At 39.5% G+C, this 24,064-nt stretch overlaps 1 protein-coding gene across 6 annotated transcripts in view; it reads right to left on the bottom strand.

Annotated features, from left to right (window-relative positions):
* The window catches only part of PPP6R3 (protein phosphatase 6, regulatory subunit 3), a 40,972-nt gene extending 17,173 nt beyond the window's left edge, over positions 1-23,799 (bottom strand). Inside the window, exons 1-16 of one of the 6 annotated variants that reach the window (XM_010185179.1) lie at positions 23,788-23,799; positions 21,532-21,764; positions 19,925-20,111; positions 18,941-19,078; positions 18,396-18,461; positions 17,827-17,939; positions 17,040-17,153; positions 16,256-16,385; positions 13,144-13,296; positions 11,160-11,309; positions 10,580-10,644; positions 7,973-8,088; positions 7,502-7,587; positions 6,890-6,976; positions 3,163-3,260; positions 1,017-1,071 (exon numbers count right to left, since the gene is read on the bottom strand). In XM_010185179.1, coding sequence (XP_010183481.1) covers positions 1,017-1,071; positions 3,163-3,260; positions 6,890-6,976; positions 7,502-7,587; positions 7,973-8,088; positions 10,580-10,644; positions 11,160-11,309; positions 13,144-13,296; positions 16,256-16,385; positions 17,040-17,153; positions 17,827-17,939; positions 18,396-18,461; positions 18,941-19,078; positions 19,925-20,111; positions 21,532-21,764; positions 23,788-23,799 — 1,803 coding nt within the window. Of the gene's footprint in view, positions 1-1,016; positions 1,072-3,162; positions 3,261-6,889; positions 6,977-7,501; positions 7,588-7,972; positions 8,089-10,579; positions 10,645-11,159; positions 11,310-13,143; positions 13,297-16,255; positions 16,386-17,039; positions 17,154-17,826; positions 17,940-18,395; positions 18,462-18,940; positions 19,079-19,924; positions 20,112-21,531; positions 21,769-23,787 lie in introns of those variants that run through there. The other 5 variants (XM_010185193.1, XM_010185186.1, XM_010185200.1 and 2 more) reach the window with 5 other exon arrangements.
* Positions 23,800-24,064: the final 265 nt, after the last annotated feature.

The following is a 24,064-nucleotide window of genomic DNA, read 5'->3' as shown; positions in this document are numbered from 1 at the left end:
GGACCTGGGGGTCCTGGTGGACAGCAGGATGACCATGAGCCAGCAATGTGCCCTTGTGGCCAAGAAGGCCAATGGCATCCTGGGGTGTATCAGAAGGGCTGTGGTTGTAGGTTGAGAGAGGTTCCCCTCCTCCTCTTACTCTGCCCTGGTGAGACCACATCTGCAATATCGTGTTCAGTTCTGGGCCCCTCAGTTCAAGAAGGACAGGAACTGCTTGAAAGAGTCCAGCAGAGCCACAGAGATGATGGAGGGAGTGGAGCATCTCCCTTATGAGGAGCAGCTGAGGGAGCTGGGTCTCTTTATCTTGGAGCAGAGGAGACTGAGGGGAGACCTCATTCATGGTTATCAATTTGTAAAGGGCAGTGTCAGGAGGAAGGAGCCAGGCTCTGCTCTGTGATGTCCAATGACAGGACAAGGGGAAATGGGAGCAAGCTGGAGCATAGGAGGTTCAACCTGAACATGAGGAAAACAATTTAAAGCTTGTCAAGAAAATTCAGTAGTGCTTATTTTACTCAGCTATCAATAAGTTTAATGGACCACCACAAATAGCTAGGAGCTTCCAGCACATTTAAAGAATGGCACGCAGGAATGTCATTGAAGAGCTTTTCAGATAACAAGACCACCAAGTAGCCCAAGCAGTTTCTGTAGTAGGGTTCATTTCAGCTCAACTGACAATATCCAGAGTTTAAGTCTCAATCCTTACTTTCCTGTTATCACAATCTCACTGGAAGACTGAAATAACTTCTACACATAAAACAAAAGCGTGCAACATGCACAAACCAGATCCAAGCATCTTCTTGGCCATACAAATTAGAAGCAATTCTGTTTAATACTGATCATAAAGAACAACAGCATCTAGTTAGATAAATCTCATGATACAGGAATAAGGTAGGGTAGTTATTTTCCAAGTATGACACATCAAAGAAGTAAATGTAACAACCACCACCAAAACTCTGAGGTCACAGCGAAGTTGAAAAGACAGTAATTCTCCTGACAGTACAGGAACACATACTTACACTTTCATTTGTATTGAGGGTAAAGTTGATGTCTGAGACCCGATCAAAAGAAACACTACAAAAAAGCAGATGTATGCAATAAAGCAAGATGTTGTATTATGACATGAAGACATTTCATTTCTCTTAGGTTTCTCATTTTCCAATAATCTAAAACTACAGGATTAAAGACAAAGTTGTTTCCAAGATAAAACAGTCAACCACCACCCTGAGGAGGCCTGGCACTCACATGATTTTTCTAACTGTGAAATGTTTTAAGCAAAAATACAAAACAATGTCATCTCTACCCTATAGTTAGCAGTGAAGATGCAAGAATAGTAAGAAGGCATAACTGAAGTGATATACACAAACCTCAAATACTGTACTGCTATGCACTGGAAAAATAAAGAAAAGCAGGCCTAAAGAATGCCCAATCTGACCATGGTCTGCCAGCATACAGCTCGAAGTTGTGCAAAGATCTGCATTAACAGATCGTGTACCCTTCGAACCGATTTCACCACTCTACAGAAGCGCCTTCTCAACATGAAGAGGAGAAGTGAAAAGTGTGGCATCCACTTACACTTGCTAAAAAAAAATATTTTTTTTTCTTTAACCCAACCACCCAAGTTTTTTTCCAGACTAAACACTAAATACTGGGCTTTACACACCTTCACCTATTAAGGTGTCTAGCAGTTTCACTACAGTGATTACAAACATATCTTAGACTAAAAATAGCATTAGGCAAACTAAATCTCTAGGGGAAAGCAAAAAGAACCAGAGCAGGAAAAGATGGGCAATATTACCAGACTTTCATAAGAGTTCACACACTCTTCCTCCAGCCACACACAGCAGTGCATTCAGCGGGGCAAGTACTACTTTTCCTCTAATCCTTACTGCTCTACAAAGCAGGGAATAAGCTAAGTGGTCTAAAGGAACAAAGTGTGACTGAATTACTGTGCAAATTATCACCTGAATGACTGTAAGCAGGTAATTTAAGCTGTAATTGATTCTTGCCCAAAAGGCAAAACTTTAAAGTGTATCTACAGCTTAATTCAACTACGAGCACATCATCACACACCTATCACAAACCCCAAGAGACGTGCTTACACAGAGTCATCTTTCCACGAAGACCATACGCTACCAAAGGCATGATGATCTTACAGGAATTCTGACTCCTGTCCTTGCCAAAATTAACTTGCTTCTGACAAAGTTAAAGAGCATCCTGAGTTGCTTCCTCTCCCATTTTATTTTCATCTATAACCTCAGAAGACTGTGGTGTAAAAAGGCAGCAATGCCTCTTAGATGGCACGTGCAAACTTCAGTCAACCATCACTTACTAAAGATGCCTTGCAGAAGGGCATCGAGACATTTTACTGTATTTTACCCTTCTAAAAGCCATCTTCAAGTAAAGCTTTTTATTCTTTTCTGCAGATTCTTGCATGCCAAGCCATGAATTCTTATGAAAATCAACTTTACTTTCAGGAAGAATCCACTTTCTTTCCATTTCCCACTAAGGTATCAGTTTACTTAGAAATAAAGGAAGATCAGTTCTTTGTCAGGGCGGAAGTTTGTTTGTACCCAACCAAGATCGTTCTGATTTTCTCATTACTTACCCTATTTGAAGAAACAATTCTTAACTGCCGTGACATTGAAAACAAAGATAGATTTAGGATGCCCTTCCTTACTGTCCCCTACAGAAAAGTACACTCAGATGTGTTGTTCCTGTCATCTTTTCCAGAAAAACTCAGAAGTAGATCTATTCTGGTCTGGTGCATAGATTCAGCGGGGGAAAACCAAACCAAACCAAAACGAAAAACCCAAGACAACTCTGAGGCACAGAGAAAGTGCCCCCAGCAATGCCAAGTCACTGGACAGACACGGCTTTCAAAACCAGAGTTATAATTTAGTTATTTATTCACGAGCACTGTGTTCTCATGTTGGCACAACCAGGACATTAGAAATGGAAGATAAGCTGTTGCTTTCCTCTGTAAATTGTTCAGGGAGGCTTCTATCAACACACGCGGATGGTACAAAAAGATAGGACTGACTGGCTGGCAACTGCCTCGCATCACAGCAGCCTTGTGTTTATCATCAGCAAAAACACAGCCAAATACACAGTAAGGAAAAACTCCCGAGACTACAGTCAAAGTCAGTGTAATGTTATACTCACTTGCCGATGTCATCTTGATCAGCAAACTTCTCATCGTTGAAGCCAAACTGGTCAATAAAATTGGACGTCATTTGTTGCATCTGATAATCAGAAAAGGCCTGGCAACCCCAGGACCAACGACAGTGATATAATGATTCTAATAATACTCTAAATCCTATTTGCCCATTTTGCTCCAAAGAAAAAGTCTCTCTAAACATAAAGGACAGGAAAAGGATTTGTCTTAATCTTTGAATTTTAAGTGGTAAAACTGACTGCACCCCTACTCACATTTACTGACATGAAAGCCAGTCTAACAGCAGCTCTCCGTAAGAAAGTTAAATCTCTAGTTTAACCACGTGGTAATCAGCACCTTTCCAAATGCAACCCAAAGAAACAGTGAAACAAAACAGCACGCTAAGGTAAAAGAAAAAGCTGTCTTTGTTCAAAATATCATGAAGTTATAAGTGGTAAGAACCAGAAAAGTTCACTGTATGAGATAATAAAGCACAGGTGCATATTTATCATGTAGTTATCACTAGAAATGTTGGCCTCAGGCACAGATACTAGCAGCACCATTTCAGGACCTAGAAGAAGGAAGCTATCGATCATTTTACATCTCAGTGCAGTGTCACTGATTGAACTGCTTTGTTTGTTCGGTTTCTGTGTGTTTTGTTTTGTTTGTTTTTTTCAATACAGACACCGGTGTCAACAGCTAGCAGATGGGTATATACAGACTAAGGAACACATGGACATTTTCTTCTACCCATAACAATACTTTTTGTCCTCTATTTCCCAGGACTATAATTAATTTTCACACATTCTCTAGGGACTTTTACTGGTGTTATTGCTGTCTGCAAAGTCAGCCAACGCTAACATGGGCTATAAAATACAGCTGTCACATCACCTCTCTGGGTTTCTTGCCCAGGTAGCTAAAGGGGCACAGTGTACAGACAAAACCTTTGAAGAAGGTGGTAAAGGCTAACAAAGTGAATATTGAAAGATACAAGAGAATGGTAAAAGAAGGAAAAAAAAAGGCAAGTTTAAATTATGGCATTATGAGACTTGGAGGGAAAACAAAGCACATACAGAAGGACGAGGTATCAGGGCTGGGGGTAGATCTGAAAAATCCTTATGACTGGTATGGTCAATATGCAAAGTTAGGCCAAAGCAAGGACTCCTTTGCATTTTGATCATAAAGTTTTAACTCTGACAGTTAGTTCTGAAAAACTTCAGAACTGGATACTAACACAGGTGGTGTATCAACGTTACACAGGCAGACAATCAACTACTGACTGTCCTCCTGATAAAAATACTCACTCTGCTTTACACTGGTTACTGAGCTCTCCTTTACTGTAAAGTATTTTCACTATTATGGATATTAAAAAGCACATGTTACTGAAAGATAATAGTGAATTACCTCCATGGGAAAAAAAAAATCCCACAGATGTTAAATAGACTTGTTCTGTTTTACAAAAGGTGCATCTGTTAAGAACACCACTCAGAATAAAAAGAAAATTAAAACATAAGGTTTATGGTATCAGCTACTTACAAAACTGGTACGAAATCTTACAACTACATCAAAATAGTCTCCGATGAGTATATAAAGTGGAGTTTTAAACTGCTCATGTATCTCAGACCCTTAACAGTTCTACCCCATTCTCTAATGTTGAAAGAGAAAAGTGGTGCTAAGCTGGAGGAGAACGACAACGCTTTCCTGTGGCTTTCCAGAACCACAGCAAGACAGCACATGAAATACTGCTGGCATGAGAAACCGCACAACCCAGAACCAGGCGACGGGACACTTTTTCAACTACATCAGTTTTGAAGGGTTATTTAGAAACTCGCATAGAAAATGTTTGAGAAAAAGGTGGGGGAAGAGAAACCTCCTCTTCTTGAACAAAATGACTGCATTGAACTAGATTTGGATGCCAGAAGAAAGGTAAAAAAACAAGCTTCTGCACAGGCAGAAGTTAAATTTTGACAAAAATAATCCAAAGATGAATAGGTTCCCTAGCGCTTTCCTCCCTTATCCAATTCCTAATGGGTCTTGATTTTTGGAAATTTTACCTCCTGCTTCCTCCTTTAATTGCTGGTCTAGAACACTGCATTCTAGCTGAAGCCAGAGACACCTTTATGAACAATTGGTGCAGCTGCAGAATGCTGTAAGTAATTTCAATACTTCTCCCACCAGTGATTTTTCTTGCCTAATTTCATGCTTTTGTCTCAAGGCCACTTTAGAAAGCGTATTCCACTAGTTTGGCTTAGGGAAAAAAAGTATTAAGAAAATGGTGACAAACTGGAAAGAAACAGCACTCCACCATCTGCACTTCTCCGGATTGACTACCTGGAACTGCTAGGATTGCCAGGGCACAGCAGGTCACTAAGTGGATGCATGAAAAGCACAGACATATTTGAAGATCTTACTTTCTCACTAGAGCTGCTACAGATGGTTCCTGACTTACCGAGTTTGTATTCACGTGCACCTTACATGCACAAAAACACTGAATCAGATACAAATGCATCAGATTCTTAAAATCTGAACCACCACTCCCAATTCAAACTTACAGAAGCCATTACTTATTGTAAGAACTATAGAAGATGCACAAAGCACTGAAGCCAGTATCAGACTAGGTGGTTACTACTTATCTGGGTTACCAACCAAAATCCTTCACACTAACAGCCAAGTAATGTGTTCTGTATAAGGAATCTATCAGCAGTCCTGTGCCACATGGCTTCTCCTCTTTCACGACTCATCTCTTCTTGAAGGAGTAGAAAGAGATGCATTTAGCAGACAGTACTGTCCTGTTACAGAAATGCTGTCATTCTCCATCAAAATGGCACCAGTGCTCTCCATAATCAGTTACCGCAAAAATACTCTAATACCATAACCTTATTAAACACTGCATCATTGTCAGCCAGCTATGAAAGCATTAGAACTTCAAGAGGGACACAGCTTTGACTTAAGCTTCCAGTATGTCTGATCTGAAAATTTTCTTTCATTAAGCCAAATAATAAATAATTAGCTTTGAAACGCTCACAAATCAGTTATCAAAAGCATATACTGAATTTTAAAATAAGTGATCAAGATCATTGGAAATTTAGTTCAGGAAGATGTGGTCACATATCAAGAATCTATAAAATTAAAGACATTCAAGCTGCTAGATACAACCTGTCACAGAAGCATACTCAGCTCTTCATTTATGTTGTTGTGACAGCTGCAGAGTTTGATATTTTTCCAAAAAATAAAAGCATGTAACAACAAATAGCCAATCCTCCTTGTTTCCTCATCAAAATAAGGGTCAACATTTGATAAAAAAAATATTGGCAAAACCAAACAGAAATCAGTATTGGTTTTCACAGCAATTCACACTTGCCATAAAACACAACTAGAAGCCACCATTTCAAACTTCTACATCTAGTAAACTAAAGTTAACACAGGAACTGTATTCAACTTAGCCAGACAGCTGGCATATAAAACACGTTATTAGGCATAATGAGCAGATATCTGCATACACAGCACGATCAAAGACTAAAAACCGGCAGGCATACCAAGATATCGTGACTTTTGTTAAAAACCATACCTTTGGGTTTGGTAGAATGGTTGTGTGCACGCACAAAGATCCAAGATCTATTTTAAACTTTCTAGATTTCTGTTTGCTTGTGACAGAAACACAAGTTTCACTGCTTTTCTAAAATTTCCTCTTTTTACAGAAAGGGCACCGTATGCTGTTAAAAGAATTCAACTCACCTGCTGCAAAGAAGAATCCTGTGAGAAGCCAGTTTCTTTAAAGTCAATTTCGTCATCACTGGAAGAATGAATGTGGCAGGTCGTAACCTACAGAAAGGAGTTTAGTCATTTAGGTAACACATGGCAACCACTCCAGTATACTCACACTACATGGCTTAACCTTCAGTTTCATATCAAAACAAGAAACCAAAGTATTTCCAGTTTTCCCAACTGCTATAGCACATAAAACAGTCCCTGAAATATTTCAATAGCATTAACACATACATGAACATCAGATAACTCCAAAAAGCCAAAGCTTCTGACTACTTCAGAATGACAATTTAACATAAAACGCCAGTCCTACGGCTGACAGTTACCTAAACCAAAATGAGACAAAACTTGTCTGGGATGACCTACACAAACTGACCCACTGCAAGACTGCCATACAAGATACTGCTTATATGGCTTCAGTTGAAAAGAAAACGAAAGAATTCTCAGTTCCATAGCTCAACAACTAGACGTACTTGTTGGCACAACCACATGGTAGCTGGGAAGACTGGTTGCACTGCTGACAAAAAGAAACTGGGGACCAAGTAAACAGGAATTTGGATTACCTCATTCTTCACTACTTACCAGGTCCACTGTATTCCTCTTGTTTGTTTCTCCTAAAGAGCTTGAGCAGAATGTCTCCCATCGCTCTCTGACATCCTCTGGAAGCTCTAGTGTAGGAAACAGAAAACCCAACTAATTTGATACTATTGACAATGGAGCATCACTTAATTTTTAATTGTTCTCTTCTGCTCTAGCAGATATACTGTGAAGAACCTATACATCCATAAATCCATAAGGATTACTCCATCTAGCAAACAAGTCCAAACTGAGAAATGAGCATCTCTTTCCATTTATTTCAGGGAGCTGTGATACTGTTTGAAAACAAAATAAATGTATGCGTATGTTTAAGAATGGCTGCTTTTAAACTGAATGCAGAAATCATCAGTATTTTCTTCTTTTATCCAACAGCTGCCTTTTAATTTAAGTTTCATTCACTTCTTCGAACTTAGATAATGAAAGCTATGAAGACAAACTTAAGACCTCTAACATTACCTTTAATGAGCTGTTGGACTAGTGTACTGTTTGGCCCCTTATCCGTACTATGCACAATACAGTTTGCTATCCTTGTCAGATGTCCCATGAAGCCGTGCCGTCTGCCTCCTTCAGCCCTGCAACAGACAAGAGGAATTCAAGCGTTCACACACGGAGCAATCATGCTACTATATTCCGTTATAAAACACTCTACCAGAGTCAAGAAGTTACACAAGACAAATAGCATAGGGCTTCTTTGGTTTTAGAACGCAACCCTTCTGCCTAAGGTTCCCAAAAATACTCCAAGAATTTCAGATACCAACTGGTTTGACTACGCTGAGCCAGCTCAGAAGACTTAACAAGCATGTAAAGTACCTGAGGAGGTCGAGAGTATGTGAACAGAGTATTCCTGCTTCCATGGTTGTGTGAGTGCAGAAAGTAAAAGCTACAGCATTATCAAGATAAACACAAAATTACATTTACAAGGAAATTCCTGTTGCTGAGAGTATTTTTCAAAATCCCAGTACACCAATCAATCATTCTCTCCTAGCTTTGAGTTCAATCAAAAAGATCAGAAGAGAAAAAATTCTTAAATCCTAAGTGTGCTATAATACTGCAGAGTTTCTTAACATTACATTTAGCATACAGAGCTAGAATGGAATGACTATCTAAAACTTAAGTTAGCACCACTGCCTTCCTGAAGTTCAGGAATGACATTTAAGTGCATACCAAAGGTACAATTACAAGGCTGTCTGGATCTCTTTTTACATGACAGAACTGCTTTGTAGAAACATGAAAAGCCAGTTTTCAGAGTACTGCTTTGGATAGCTCTAATCAGCTAGAACTGTTCTAGAGCTGACCAAAGAGCTGAAGTGAGAGTTCTACCCTGACATGAATTTCTAGCATTTAGCTGAAAGCTAACCAGGCCTTTGCTGAGTCAGCTTTTTAAGGTTTAGTACTTTTAAAAGAAAAGAAAAAAAAACCAAGACAGACCCACTCAATTGGGTAGAGAAGCTTCCCATGAACTCGACTGAAATCTCTGCTAAAGTGACAGCAGTTCAGGAAGCAGCTAATGCTATGCAAACACAAATCACATTACTTGATTTCCTACTACCATCATCATTTAACACAAGAGGTAATCGAAACTGTTACGGTAATGCAAGATGTCATGAATGAGACAGTATGACACTATTGACAGGAACAACTCGAGAGAGATTCTTGTCTTATCCCCTCCACTGCTTAGGCAGCAACCCATTCAAAACAAGCAAGCCGTGATGATGGCAAAGGTTACCACTTCTGATACAGGATATGCCATGAAGAGCCCTCGTTTTTGAATAAGAGGACTGACTTGTCATGGCCTAGTCAGGACGTCTAGACTGCAATCATCTATTAGCAAATGCTTATTAATCCCAGTGAATCAGACAACTTTTTACTATGCCAGATTTTTACCAGCAGGAAACAGTCACCCTTAAGCTTCTTGAGCCACTCAAAATAACATTAACTGACGGAATACAAGGCATTTCCCGAAGCAGCTCAGCTACAAGTAACTTTAGATTAAAGACTGATCTTTCATATTTGGAGTCATACCTGCACCACGTTGGATAAAGGGGTGAATTACTCACAAAACTCTGCTTGTTTCTTGCAAACAAAAATCAACTCTTTCCAGAAAAAAAAAATAATCACATTCTGAGGTTTACAACAGTATTTTCTGCATTAGTATTTGCACACATAGGACTGAGCATTTAATTACTTCATCTATATGGTAAGCACTGGGATCAGGAACATTCTTATCCAACCGAAGAATAATTTTAGACTGGATCTAAGGAAGTGACTGACCACACTTCTTTCCTACGAGAGGCTAATTGCTGACAAAGTTGTCAGTTCTCTAGAATCTCAGGAGAATACGGTGTAAAACAGAAGACTCGGGAGAGCACGTTTTCTACAGCTAAATTAAATCATACTCCTTTCCTCGTACCATCCTCTTCACCTGCTTCAACACCCTTATTTTCATGTCAGCTACATTAGCCATGTATTTATTATCCAATTCACACCAAACAGGAACAGGAATATTTTGGGAAGTAGAACCATCTCAAGTAATACCCGTGCAAACCAGCACCACTATCCGAGTCAGCTAATTCGGTATTTTGACAAGGTAAGCTCTAACATTTACTGTTCAGTATCTGCTGAGCCAGGCTGATGAGCCTTCACAGAGCTGTTTTATCACCTAAGACTGAGGGCTGTTTCTCCTGCTGTAAACAGTTTCAGACAACGTTAGCTACTTGAGACTTCTGTCCTTTCAGAAACACATACATACACATGCTTTGATGTGTTTATAAGTAATTTTCAATTGCTTACCGCAGAAAAGTAAACTACTTGAAGATAGGCAGACTTTAAAGATCATATTATCTTATACATGGCAAGACTGACAAACTATTGTCTTCTCAAACACTCAGGAGAAAAAACATTAGAATGCTACCAAAAAGTAGTGTGAAAGAAAGCCTTAATCCAAGTATTAACACAAAAGTGTCTTCAGAACTGGTCAGATCAGTTATGAATTGAATTGTGGAATGAATGCACAACCACGTCTCACGTAGACAATTGCAAGGAACGAGAAAACCAGTTACTCACTGTTTCTTCTCATTCATCTCCCATGCTTCAAGTATTCGTTCAATTAATTGGCACTTAAGGAAGAGCTATCAAAAAAAGCAAAATACTCTTAGTAGCAGTGAAGTGGAACACTATTATGCATTTTATAGCTGACTGTAACAAACACTGAAGTCTCAGAAGACAACTAATTTCACATTCAGGGTAAGTGCTTAAAGTTCAGAAGCAGCAGTTAGATCCCAACCAGAAACCTAAAAGCTAAACCTACATTAATTCTGTATCTCTTTATAGCTGCTAAGTTGTAGCAGCATAAAGCCACTGAAATGCCAATTTTAATTCTTAAAAATTAGGAACTTTGCCTTCAAGGAAAATAAATGCTTGTAGCTTTGCACACATGCTCACTCAGAGGCAGCAAAAATCTACTCTATGGCACTTTCAGGTTTAATACCCTCAACTGACATTTTAAGAAAAAAGAAGAATAATGGAAAAATATTGCTGTCATTCTATACATAAAGTAAACCCGGGGTGTATTTTAAGTGAGAGTAACTGCTACAACAGCCTGGAAACAGGAAAATTCAAGAGATTCCCGAAAACCACAACTTACATGGTTCAGTAAGAGATTGTCCCCAGTAGAATCCTGATTTCTAATTGTGCCATTTTCTGTGCTTTCAGGAGGACTTGCAAGAATCAATGCAATACAGATTTCTACTTGAGTATGCAAAAAGTTATTCCATGTATACTTAAAGAACATGTCCTGAAAAACAAATTCAACAAGCTTTACACAAATCAAGGTCTTTTCATGAAAGACAGCCAACAGTCCTACACCAGCAAGTCATCTGAATGATGGAACAAGCTCTTTCCAGTTTTACAGGAAGCATTATTGTGCAAGAGAAAATCCGTGACCTCCAGAAGAGTTAATTCTTTGCTTGTTATGATCTGAACACAAGGACGATCACACTGGATCCCAACAGAAAACCTCAACTGAAACGGGATTGATCCCGGGGTAACCAATAATGCACCTTCAGAGAACAAGGACAGGGAGGAACAACACTCCCCACTTCCACTTTCTGCTAGAGCTGCAGCCCAGAGAGCCCCCCAGTCAGAAGTGTTATTTATGACCTTTGTAGCCCTTGACAGATTCATCTTTTTTTGAGTTCACTCAGCCTTCCAGCATCTCCAATACCATTTATAATGTGCTCCTCACTTCAGTAAGATTCCTTACAAAATCTTATCTACCTGTTTTGAAGCTATCATGTACTAATTTTATTCCTGTATTACAGAAGGCTACCTCAGATAATCCAGTTGCACTTTAACATCATTAAATGCCTTACAAAGGACACGGACAAATACAGAGGTTGAGACACAAACAGTGTTCATAGAGTCACGGTCCTGGCTCTTTATATTTTTCCTCTTAAACACAGGAAAGATTTTTTTGAAGCTTTATGTATAGTTCTTTCAGACTACTTCTTCATAAAAAACTCAAACAACTGCTGTCACTGGTGAAACAAAGTGATTTACAGAAACATGTGCAGTGATCAGAACAGTATTAAACAACTTAAGTCTTGTTTCAAAGTACAGCTAAGGACTTCCAATTGTCCTTCAGTCCTCCTAAACCAGTGACATCCTCCTACAAAGATACACTACAAAACAACGTACTTACAAGAACATGCAAGTGTTCATGGCAGGTACATTCCCTTTAACAACTCATCTATGAAAAACCTTCAGTGACAGTGACGTTAGTTAGTTGTGTACAAGCTAGCACCTGTCTGCAAACCAAAGTTGTGCAAAGAAACTGAAAGGAAGACATTACAACCATAGCTGCATTAATTAGTAGAAGAAAAAAGGTGATTTTAGACTAAACTATTTGGGGCAAGGAACAATATTTACACTAAGCTTGTAAGTGCCTACTTAGAAGCAGAAGTTTACATACTGTGTTCAGAAACTGTACTATGAATTCTAGCATGTGTTATTTTTTAACCAATACCAACATTTGAATTTTTTGCTCAACCTAAGCACAAAGAATATGTCCTGCTATAGCTGAAGCATGATGTAGGAAGGACTCCGAGCACACATTTCATTTCATACTAACAAAAAGCAGCGAGTTAACCGACTGTTGTGCAACGTGTTGCTTTAAGAGGTTTGAAGGCGTACAGGTTATCAAGAACAACTGTCCCCTTACAGGACAGTGCTGAGATACCATTTGGTGTGCCAAATATTAAGGGAGAAAAAGGGGGTTTCAGGGAACAACTTAGGAAAAGAATGAAAACAGCAGGGAAGCCTTGAGCATGGCTGAAAAACGAGAACATACAAATGAAAAATAAGACTTAAGAAAACCACCTCATAGTTGTGAAGGTGTAGAGAATAAGAACCATTCAAGTGATCAGAGGAAAATGCTGACCTCAGAGAGATTCATTTAACAGTAAAATCCTGTGTTAAAAGCACTTAAATGGGGAAGAGAAGCCACAACAATAACAGGCTGAAAAAGTAGGCTGGAAAATACACTACGACGTATCTGCAAGTGACAGAAAAAGCAGACGAGAGCTTAATAGCAATGCATAAAAACAAAGAAGGCAGCATGAAGTTCTTACCAGTATTACTCCTATGCTGTTAAGCTCTATAAGCTCCTGATTCACACTGCTTATATTTGTCTGTAAAAGGCTACATATTAATCTAATCACATTTAAACGTGTGTTTCCCACAGGTGGATCCAATACACCCCATGTGGTCTTCATGACACTTTTCTGAAAAAGAAAAAGGTACATACATAAAACCATTTAAAATATCTTTTTAAAAACAGCTCTTTACTATGCACAATGACAGCAGTGCTTAAAACCACACAGAATCAGTTCTTGAGTAACAGTCTTATAACCCTCACTCTACAAAAATGCAATTTTTCGTTCTGAGCACTATAGCTTGGTTTAACTTCACAGTTAGGAAGCACTAAAAACAGCCACGTGAAACCAATGACACTGTAAAAATTGATTAAGTACAGACAAGATCTCAAAATAGATGCATTCTACCCAACTTCGAAAGGAAGAAGGAGATCCTTCCTAGGGAATGCTTCCCACTGGTTAATCTGTGTACAGCTGTAGTCTCCATTGCTGCAAGATACACAAAACAGCTAGGTGGGCAGTTTATTGTAATGCCTCAACAACCCTAACCTCATATACTTAAAAACAATTTCATTAAGCAACAAGCTTCTCTGATGTCCTGTTCTAATGTTACACATTAAAAAGGCTCCACCTGTAGTCTCTGAAGGAGTTACTTTTAACGCAGTAAGAATCTCTTTACACGCACCAATGGGTCTTTAGATTACAATCATAAGCTTCATGGTTCCTACATTGAAATCTTAGCTAGTTAATAAACTGGAGCTGTTGCCATGTAACTAAGAGCCAGCCAATAAGAAAAATCTGTTATTGGCTATTTATGAGTAGACACAGAGTGCCACTCCTTTTCCAGGTTAAGTAACAGCGGCCCATCCACCAGTCCATTAGTATACATGACGATGTCATGATACTACAATCATCAGGAGATTCCCACTCTACAGCTTTATTTACTACAGGTAACAGAAATACATTCCCCACACTCTATAGACCACTGTCCATAGGTAACATACACAAAGTCGCATTCGACACATCGCGGTGGGCACCGCAGACACCACATGCAGGACGAGGGTTGCTAGCTCTGGCTCTGCATCTGCCGATGGACTGCGGCACAAAGCAGGGTGGACTGCACCAGGAGGCACCCGCGACTCCAGTCCGTCAGGCCCAACGCCCTCTGGCTCCTGAAGCCAGAATGTTCTGAACACGCGATGATCACAGCCGCCATCCCATGGAGCGGGCTCACCACAGAGCTGCGGCGCCTCACATTAGGCACATGGAGATCAAACATCTGGTGCCACCGCCGTAGTTCCACAAGAGGCTGATGGAATTCACCCCCGAGTGGCTGCCGAGCGCATACTGAATCACTCAGCACAGTGAGTGCCAGTCACTGTGTGAGGAGTCCAGTCCAGTCCACGTGGGAGGAGACAAGATCAGACAGCAACCCCCCGAGATGCTATCCGACCGTACCCAACTTTTCCTGTGGGTTTAGGTATCGGGCAGCGATACTATGAATCACACCCAACTGTGTTTCACTACTAGAGATACTATCGATGGTTGGTGAGGCCAATCGATAGGGTGGGAGCAGCTGTACCACTCAAACACCGGGGCAGAAAATCAGTTCTGTTACCCCCAGTGAAGGGGGGCATCCAGCAGGACTGCTAGGAGGTACTTCTGCAGCTAAGCCCAGTTAGTAACCCTGAACCCATCTTAAGAGAGTCATAGTTACTGCCGCCTAAAAATTTAGTAGCTAATGTGCAAGGAGCAGGGAAACTGATGGTGAAAGTGTCTTCCTATTTCAAGGCACAAACACATTTTGACAAGGACACCACTACTACCTTCTATAACTCTGGATGGCATTTTTGCCTGACCAGCACCACCCCTGCGGGAGAAGAAAGATGACTAACATCCTGCTACTTTATTTAGTTCACTCTTTGCATATGACAAAAATCTAAGGATGCTCATTTAACTAGTGCTCAAAATGAGCAACCGATTCAGTAACTGTACTAGATGACTTACTCAAACGCTAAGCACATCCAACCATCAGAAAGTACTCGATTACCTTATGTGACCATGCTTTTACTATAATATAGACTTGAATCTTAACATGTTGTTGCAATAAAGATAAGACAGTTTATTTGCATTTTATTACCTCTTCTGTATTTGGAAATCTCGAGGTCTCACCTCCAGGCTAAAAATAAATGTTAGCATTACCTTGACTCTCATCTTGTATTTTATACACCTCTGGTCTTTATTTTAACTTTGGCCCACAGGTCCTTGTCTCTTATGGACAATAGCACCCGATTTGGGGTGCAGTGCTCCAGCTGAAATGCTGCTAGTGAAAATTTGTGTGGAAAAGCCCACGAGCCAGCTAAGAGAGCCCACGAGCCAGCTAAGAGAGCCCACGAGCCAGCTAAACCCTGTATTTATACATCTTGCATTTATCTTTTGCAACAGTACAACAGCTAAGAGAGCCCACGAGCCAGCTAAGAGAGCCCACGAGCCAGCTAAGAGAGCCCACGAGCCAGCTAAGAGAGCCCACGAGCCAGCTAAACCCTGTATTTATACATCTTGCATTTATCTTTTGCAACAGTACAAAATAGATAGTTTGCTAAAGTTTGTTAAAAAGTCCAAAGATTTTACATGTCTGGAGCGCAGGAAGTGCTGTGGAGCTGGCCTACTTGGGTCCTGGGCAAGCCTAGAGGAATTGTGCAGGCCTCACGTAGACCATGACAAAGTTTCAAACACCTGAAATACCCATAAGTACTGTTTGCTACCCAGACAGGATTTCCAAGCAGAAAACAGGACTCATCTTGAGAATATATTGCAAATCTCTTTTCACTGCTTTCAGAAAGTAATTGCTTCAAAGTCGTTTTGCCAATTAAACAAAGTTCAAGCCAGACAAGCGTGTCAATCAGCCCAACACACTGGCTCAGGGACAACAATAACAAACAGCAGAGCTCACAACAGGCGGGGAAGGAGCCTGGCACTTGCCTGAAAGTTGTCAAACTGGGTTTTGTTTGTTATTATAACCTGCTTAAAATACAGTCAAAGTGACAGTTCTGCTTCAATTAATTTGGTAACACAAAATTTCACTTACTTTTGGAGGCTCAAGTAGGAGCTCGTGGAAAGATGAAAGTCGTGCTTTTATGGCTTCTAAAACACTTTTGTTGACTGAATATGTTGAATTGCTCATGCCTGGAGGACAGATGTCTATATGGCCTTCAAATCTAAAGCACACAGAAACAAAATCTGACGGTCAGTATCAAAGCTAGCCGTAAACCATCTTAAAAGCAAAATCTTGAGTGTCATGGTTCTGAAGTTATGTGAAAAGAATGAAGAGGCAACTACAACCATAAGGTTACAAATATAAATTAAGTGGAAAGTAACGTATATTTATTGTGCTTGAAATCTCCAGTCTGGTTTTGAGATTAAACATTACAGCTGTTCTGTTTCTTCTTTTGAGACAGAGTTTCACTCGTGCAACCTGAGCAACATAAAGGCGATCATACAACAGAGATCTGTTCAACGGTTTCTCGACGTGAAGTTGTAATAAAATTCACTGAATAAAAATTCAATACCCACTCACAGCACTATATGCACTTACTCTATTTGTTGTATCCAGAAACCAAATGGATGAAATGTGATTAGTCTAATGTGTCAAGTGGCACTTCAAGTAGCTTTTAGAAGTAAATGCAGAAAGAGCAGTCATTTTTTGAAAGTGTAGTAATGCCAACCACAATCACTTGGTTTGCTCTTTTACTTCAGTTACAAGAGGCCACAAAAGTGGCTCAAACATAAGCACATGGAAGACGCTTGCTATTGCTGAACAACGGTTCAGCTGAATTACGCAGGCATAGTTTAAGCAGAGTAAGACAACTTACGTCTGTCGCCGTGTCTCAAGTAAGGTCAGCAGTATTTGGATTGCACTGACTATTGCAGATTCATTTTTTTCTTTATGAAAAACATTAGACAGCAGCTGCTCTATGATTTCTTGCCTGAAAAGAAAAGCATTGGCATCAGATATAACACTACTTCAGAATACAGCTGTCAACTGAAGTAGCTACCGTTTGCCTCTGTAAAATTAGTAAGAGGATAATATAAAGAAAACTGGTAGCTATTTCAAAGATAGCGAGTACCACAATCACTCCCATCCTCACTGTCTCAGTTGTTTTCCTACTCATTCCATTGATCTAGCTTTTTGATCTGACAACCAACATGACAAAGAGAGTTTTCAGTCAGATCAAACATTTGATTCAGCCTGCCCTAACAGCCACACAAACGTACACCTACAACTAGCAAAAGAAAGAAAGGAACACGGGACAACCTTCTCTGGCAGAAATACACAGATTAACTTAAAACAAGTAACAGATCAAAGTCAAAGTCTCCCATGTGTACTTCACACAGTACCAAGCTGACCTCCACATGTCTGTGATCCCACTTACTTTGGCATCATAGGAAATACTGTAATGAGGCAACCCCTCCCCACAGAAGTCCTACAGGCGGGCTCTCACTCGCCGAGTTACTTTAAACTGCAGAGATAGATGATGGGTAGCCAAGAAAACTCACCTGAAAAGCAGAGCTTGCAATTTCTAAAGGTTTTCAAAGTCAAAAGACAAAATATGTTTTTAAGAATTTAAAACAAATCAGAAATTCAGCAAACCAACTTACTTCTCTAGACTTGCAAGCAGTGGATCTGGTTCTGAACTGTTCTGTACTTGTAACATTTGGTCTCTGCTTAGACGAATAATTTCACAGAGTGACTGTGATGCATTTGAATGCCTCTGGAACAGGAAAATAAAGCTTTTCACTGTAAGAGTAATAGCATGCTGGACTGTAATTCCTTAATTAAAAAAAGGCAAAAGTTTCAACTGGACAAAAGTCTCTCCTACCAAAAAACATCCAATTGCTTTATGCAATGACTAAACCTTAAGAAGACAACAGAAAAACAAAAACGAAACACAACTTGAGGCATGAGGCAAGGAAGCTACTTGCAGTATCAAGGTGAAGACAAGACAAGTTAAATCTTCAAACACTGAGTATCCATAAGGCTTTGACCTAAATCTGATAGGGAGAGTGGGAGGGCAAGAAACCACACACCCTCAAGTGATCACACTCAAATGTCAAAATCATCGTTAAAAAAAGCAAGGAGAAAACAGTAAACCCCAATGTTCTAACACTACGTTGTACAGCAACTTGCTAAACAGACAGACCCAGAAGAGTGTCAGACCAATACTTACATCTTCGTCTTGACATGGATGTACAATTTCCACAAGCCGCTGGATAATTCTCTCCTCATTTAACCACTGTAAAAGTGTTTGTGGGCGTTAGTAAGAATGTCATCCAAGTAAATGAATTAAATGTACCGGAATTAATCAAATTAAAAGAAGTCATTTGACAACTGCCCCGAGTCATGGACTAATGGTACTTCAGAAAAAAGGGGGGGAAAAAGTAAGAACAGCGTTTCTGAGCAACTATAAAAAAAGAAAGCCGTAAGTATAATTTTAAAATAAACTTTGCCAAAAAAGCGTTCAAAACACTTACAACTGCCAGATGCAGTTTTAAAAGTTGGATACTAAAGACTAGAGGAAAAGACAAGCCACTCAGCTTCTAAGATGCCCCCACCAGCACTGTAACTCCACTGAAAATGTACTGGCAGCTTCAAGCATAAAAGCCCCACACATCTGATCTCAGTACATGTAAGAAATAAACCCAGCAAAGGCAGCAGAAGATATGCCATCGTACAGTTCACACGTCAGAAAACCCTTCAAGGTATTTTACTTACATTTAACACTTCTTGCCGGGGTTGTGGAGGTTCTATGCAAGTCAGTAGCCTGAGCAACAAGTCCATGATAGCAGAGGTCCCTATGTGCTTAATAATGAGGTCTACAAAATCATGCTTCTTCTTTAAAAAATCCACGATCTAGAAATTAAAAAGAAGTAAGCTTGTATTTACTTTTCTTTATTTGACATGGTAAATTACACCAACCAGCTTTAGTTTCTCTCACCTACCAAATAGAGAACATAGCAAGAACTTCTAAAACACTGCTGCTGCTTAAAGCTTGAAGTACAAGGCAAGATAAAATAATACACATGTACAAAGTAGCAAGAGTAGCGCAGAACAGATCCATATTATGTGCAGTGTCTTGGGCCTCCGCTAAAGCCCAACTTGATCATGAACTACTTAAAAACCAATGCATAGTCAGCTTTCCTTTTTGGTATGAATTACTCTCATCCCTGATTAGTGAGCAAAGCTTGACACAGCAAAACCTTACCATAATACAAATTGATACAGAGCTTCCTAAAGTAAAGCTACAGAACTGAGTCACAACCAGTCACTGAAGCTGTTCGCAGTATTGGGCCACACTGGGAACACGGAGCACAACGTTTCTGAACAAGGACTCCAAGTGTCTCTCAACCTGCTCTGTAACAATTCCTCTCACCAAATCAGAACCACTCCCATCGATTCCATTCACTTACCTTCATCTCTGGGAGTAACTAATGCAAGCATCACCATGTACAGTACTGAGCTAAGCTGAACCAAAAGGTAAGCACTCACACACTGACTGCATCTTACTCATCCAGATATACTTTTATAAACCTGTAAATACCACATAAACGTTAAGTGTCTTCAGCTAGTATGGAAATTGAATGCTCCTTTTTTTTGACTCTGCTGTGATCCCTCAAACATGTAGTCTCAAAGCAGCATTGCTGAGTACTATAACTTTATTAGAGCACTTGTTAAATTGGAGAGCTTGTAAATATTTACCTGTTCTGGTTTTCTGCTTATAAGAATACTTAGCACCTTGCTGAAGAAACTGGCCAGTAAAGGGTTTAGAGGAGATTCATTTAAGAGGAAGCTGTACAGTTTCATAAGTAAAGATTCTTCTTCTCCCAGCCTGTCGTTGATCTGTGAGACATCCGATGTAAGCAGCTCACACGATATGTTTGGATATCTGGGGAAAAGGAAAAAAAACATCCATCATGCACACTCCAAAGCTGTCATACTTCCAGCTCTGAATTCAGAACCTGGTAAGGTTTCTAACCAAGTTTTCAAGCAGGGTTGGTCTGCCCTAATTAAAGCAGCAAAGTACTGCAAGGTAACGACTGCACATTCAGACTACAAGCTCTGTTCCTTCATTTCAGAAGGGGATTACTCTCTTCTTCAGTAGCTATAGGACAACACAAGGGATATAAGGAAAGGAAAAGGCAAGCTTTTATTTTAAGATCTATTGTTCAAATCTGTTCTATTGTTCAATTCACCTGTTCAAGTACTGATCTCTCATTTCAGAAGCCACTTTTTTTTGAAGGGAAAAAAGTTAGTTATCAAGAAGTCAAGCAGACTGATAGTATTGGAACAATACTGAGGAGGGAGCAGTGTGTTTGCCCCTTTCCAATATAACCAGGATTATATTAAAAAGGCCGAAAGGAATAGCTTCAGGATTTATATTATATTGCAATTATATAGAAATTCAGTAAACCAGTCAAAGTCTGACAAAGCATGCAAAAGCACAAAGCCAGTACTGCTTCAGGACATTACATTAAATTAATTAAACTAAGAGGCCATCAAGACCAGCAGTTTCCTGCATTGGACAGTACTATCACCCACTCAAACTAAAGGTAACTTTGACAGCACCAGCACTTTAAAGCTCAAGTGAAAGATGCTTCCATTTCAAACTCTACTAGAAACACTTCCAGCAGACTTAGTTTACCAGAAATGGTGAAGTGCTGCAACTAGGAGTGTAACTTATTTAACTTTTTTTTTTAACATAGTATTTTAAGGAAAAAAAAAGCAGCTTTCTGCATAGACACTCTAAAATAAGCCATAAATTGTAGAAGTATTCTATATGAATTGCTAGGTTGACTTCTGAGTTTCACCCTTCTCAACGTAGGCGAAGTCAAGGCCACACCCTACTCCTACAGTTCTAGCTCTGCAAAGGAAAACACGAGCAGTTAGACATTAAGTACATTCCTCTAAGGAGTAATCAACTTCAAAATATCTTACCAATCATTGATAAAACAAAGCCAAGCACTTAACTGTACTACCCAAACAGAGGTTTTCATTCAACTATATTTTCAGTAGTCACAACTACAAGGTTCTTCCAGGGAGCTCCGATTATTTTTTCTGTAAGCCTCCTTTGGACAGCAATTGGTTTTAGAATCAATTATGGACAAGAGGCTTCCACTTGAAAAGTATGCAAATATTAGAGTGATTTTTATAAGAGCTCTACAAAGCTCCTTTAAAATAAACTTACTCTGAAGATACCAGTATTGTCCTACACAGCAGCACACAGGGATGCAAAACACTATCGAGTGGAGCAAGTTACCCCTCTTTCCACCTTCCCAACTCTTCCCCACCCCCAAAGGTTTTCCTACTTGTATCGAATTTTTTCATCCATGTCTTGAGGTGGCTCTTCAATAATAAATGAAACTAAGTCTTCCAAACATTCTGACTTCAGCAGAAACTCTATAAGTTTGCGATTCTGAGCCTTGCACTCTTGCAGAACATCCTCTTCGTCCATCAATTCCTTCAGTGTTACATCTTCCCTCTCTAGAAGCGTATCTATGTGGGATGACGAATGGAGATCAAATTTCCAAAACATGCTGGTCTGGAGAAGAAGAATACACACAAAGCATTAAGTTTACAGATCTATTTAAGCAGTATTTGTAGTAACACTTCACAGCAGCATTTCACAGCTTCTGACCCCAAAGGTACGTGCATGCATAGAAACTTTCTAGAACTCGAATGAGACACAACAGTAGATGCTGACAATCAAAAGCTACAAAATCAGGCTTGATTAAACATTACTAAATACTCCACAGTAGTTTCTGTACCTTTAGCAACAGCCAATATTCTAACATCCAAAGATAAATTTAGGCAGTTTCAGAGTCTTACTTAGATGAAAGGAAAATAATACTCTACATTAAAGAAAAAAGGTTAACTTCTGTTTTCAATTTATTGAATTTTCTCTTCCCAACCTTTGTTTTTTAACTATGCACCAAGTCTCAGATTCAGGGCAACTTGCTCAGCAATTAACAGAGCTGGGAGAAGATAAAAGGGGCAATGCACTGGAGTACAACCCCCACGATTGGAAGAACACACCTATGAAGGTGGAGGAATTAGAATAACTTTAACTTGCGGGCAGCACACATCAAAGTGCTGGAACTAATTTCAACACAGGACCTACTCTCACTGTACCTCCCTCCACAAAACATCTTATACAAAAATGTGAAAGGGCACTGGCCTCAAATGAAACATCATAAAAGGCCACAACAGAAACGTATAAGGATGAGCAATTTAACTCATTAACAATTCAACTCTCATTAAGCTTAATACAAGCATTCATTCTATTCCTCCACTCCAAAACAGGGCTTTTACACGGCATTTAACCTCTGACACAATATTAGTTGGTCTTATGTGAATGCAGAATTAAAGTGGCTTGAAAGAGATACTAGAGAACAGAAAGAGAAACTTTTCTTCCATTACAATTAGAAGCAGCATGGGTTTGAGCAGTACTCATTTAAAGAAAGAAACAAACACTCCTTTTGCTCCTTTAGTAACTGCCTTCCAAGTGTGATGGCTTAATTCAATACATTAATTACTGCTGTGCATTAGCAACATCAGCTGCAAGGACATGTAGTTACCACAGAGAATGTAGGTTAATACTACTATTTTAGCAGGAACCCTTCCATAAGCTGAAGGTCACATGGATGAGCAAGCTTAGAGACAATCATCTCTGCTTTTGTCATACACTCGTACAAAAACCTACAAAAACTGTAACAGAAACACCTATTTCTTATGCTAAGACATAGACAGCTTTAAGCATTTATTTCCAAGTTAAAATTGATTCAGCATGCACACTACAGCTACTTGGAACAGTGAAGTGTCAAGTTTAGTACTTGAGCACTCTAGAAAACAGATACAAGTTCAAGGATCCAGCAAAATCCTTCCGAGTCTCTTCATAAGCAAGACTTCCAGTAGATGAAGCTTTAATTCCTTTAGGGTTTTCACTGTTGCTTTAACCATTACATGTTGATCACTTAAAACCACCTTACTTTGCTTAGGCTTTTGTCAGAAGTTGTAAGCACACATAAGTGCCCCTATATTACACAGGTTTCTGTTTTGATTTTCGACTCCCGTATCCTAATCAGGAAAAGGTACAGATAACTTCAATTGCAGTACCAGTACTTCTCATCTGAGATCCCATGAAGGATTAAGTAGTTAAAAAAGTAAAAAGAAAAAATTATTTTCTGCTAAAAGTATTAGTAAACTTAAAAGCAAGTTTAAAAGCCTCTGATCTCACAAGTTATCTTAAAACAAGTTATACTAAGTTTTTAATGAAACACACTGCTTGTGGGTATTCAGGCTACACACAGACTAAGCAAGTGAAAACCAGTACATGACTAAAGTCACAGGACGTGTGTTTTTCTTTAAGCCTGTAGAAAGCAGATCAAATCCCTCAATCAGTGAAAGCAGAATCTCTGCAAGTAACCACGATCAATGCCAATTCCAGATGTGAATCCCTCTGCAGTGATTAAAGCTCATTTTGGTGACTTCAGTGTATTTCTCAGTTACATATTTCAAGATGAATTCAACAATGGAAAATAGCAACAACAAAAAAAGAGGCATACTACTGCAAACATGTTACTGCGTTATGTCACAAACTGTCTCCCACGCAAGCTCTTTTAGGGGTGCTCCCTCAACATGTCAGGTGCTGGCCAGAGATTATTCCACCACTTTTCAACAGGAACCCAGGTCCTTTGAAATAAGGAAAAATAAACAACATAAAGTGTGCCAAAGAGGAAGTCCAGGAACCCTGAAGGGAAGAGAATTTTCTTAGGCATTATCACTGGTGATAATCTCGAATCAGCCTCCATTAGTTCTGAATGTGAGTTTTAAAAACAAAAA

The sequence above is a fragment of the Mesitornis unicolor genome, unplaced genomic scaffold (genome assembly GCF_000695765.1).
Source record: "Mesitornis unicolor isolate BGI_N332 unplaced genomic scaffold, ASM69576v1 scaffold7660, whole genome shotgun sequence".
NCBI lineage: Eukaryota > Metazoa > Chordata > Aves > Mesitornithiformes > Mesitornithidae > Mesitornis > Mesitornis unicolor.
The sequence above is the reverse complement of the archived record's forward strand: the minus strand, read 5'-3'. Positions and strand labels throughout refer to the sequence as shown.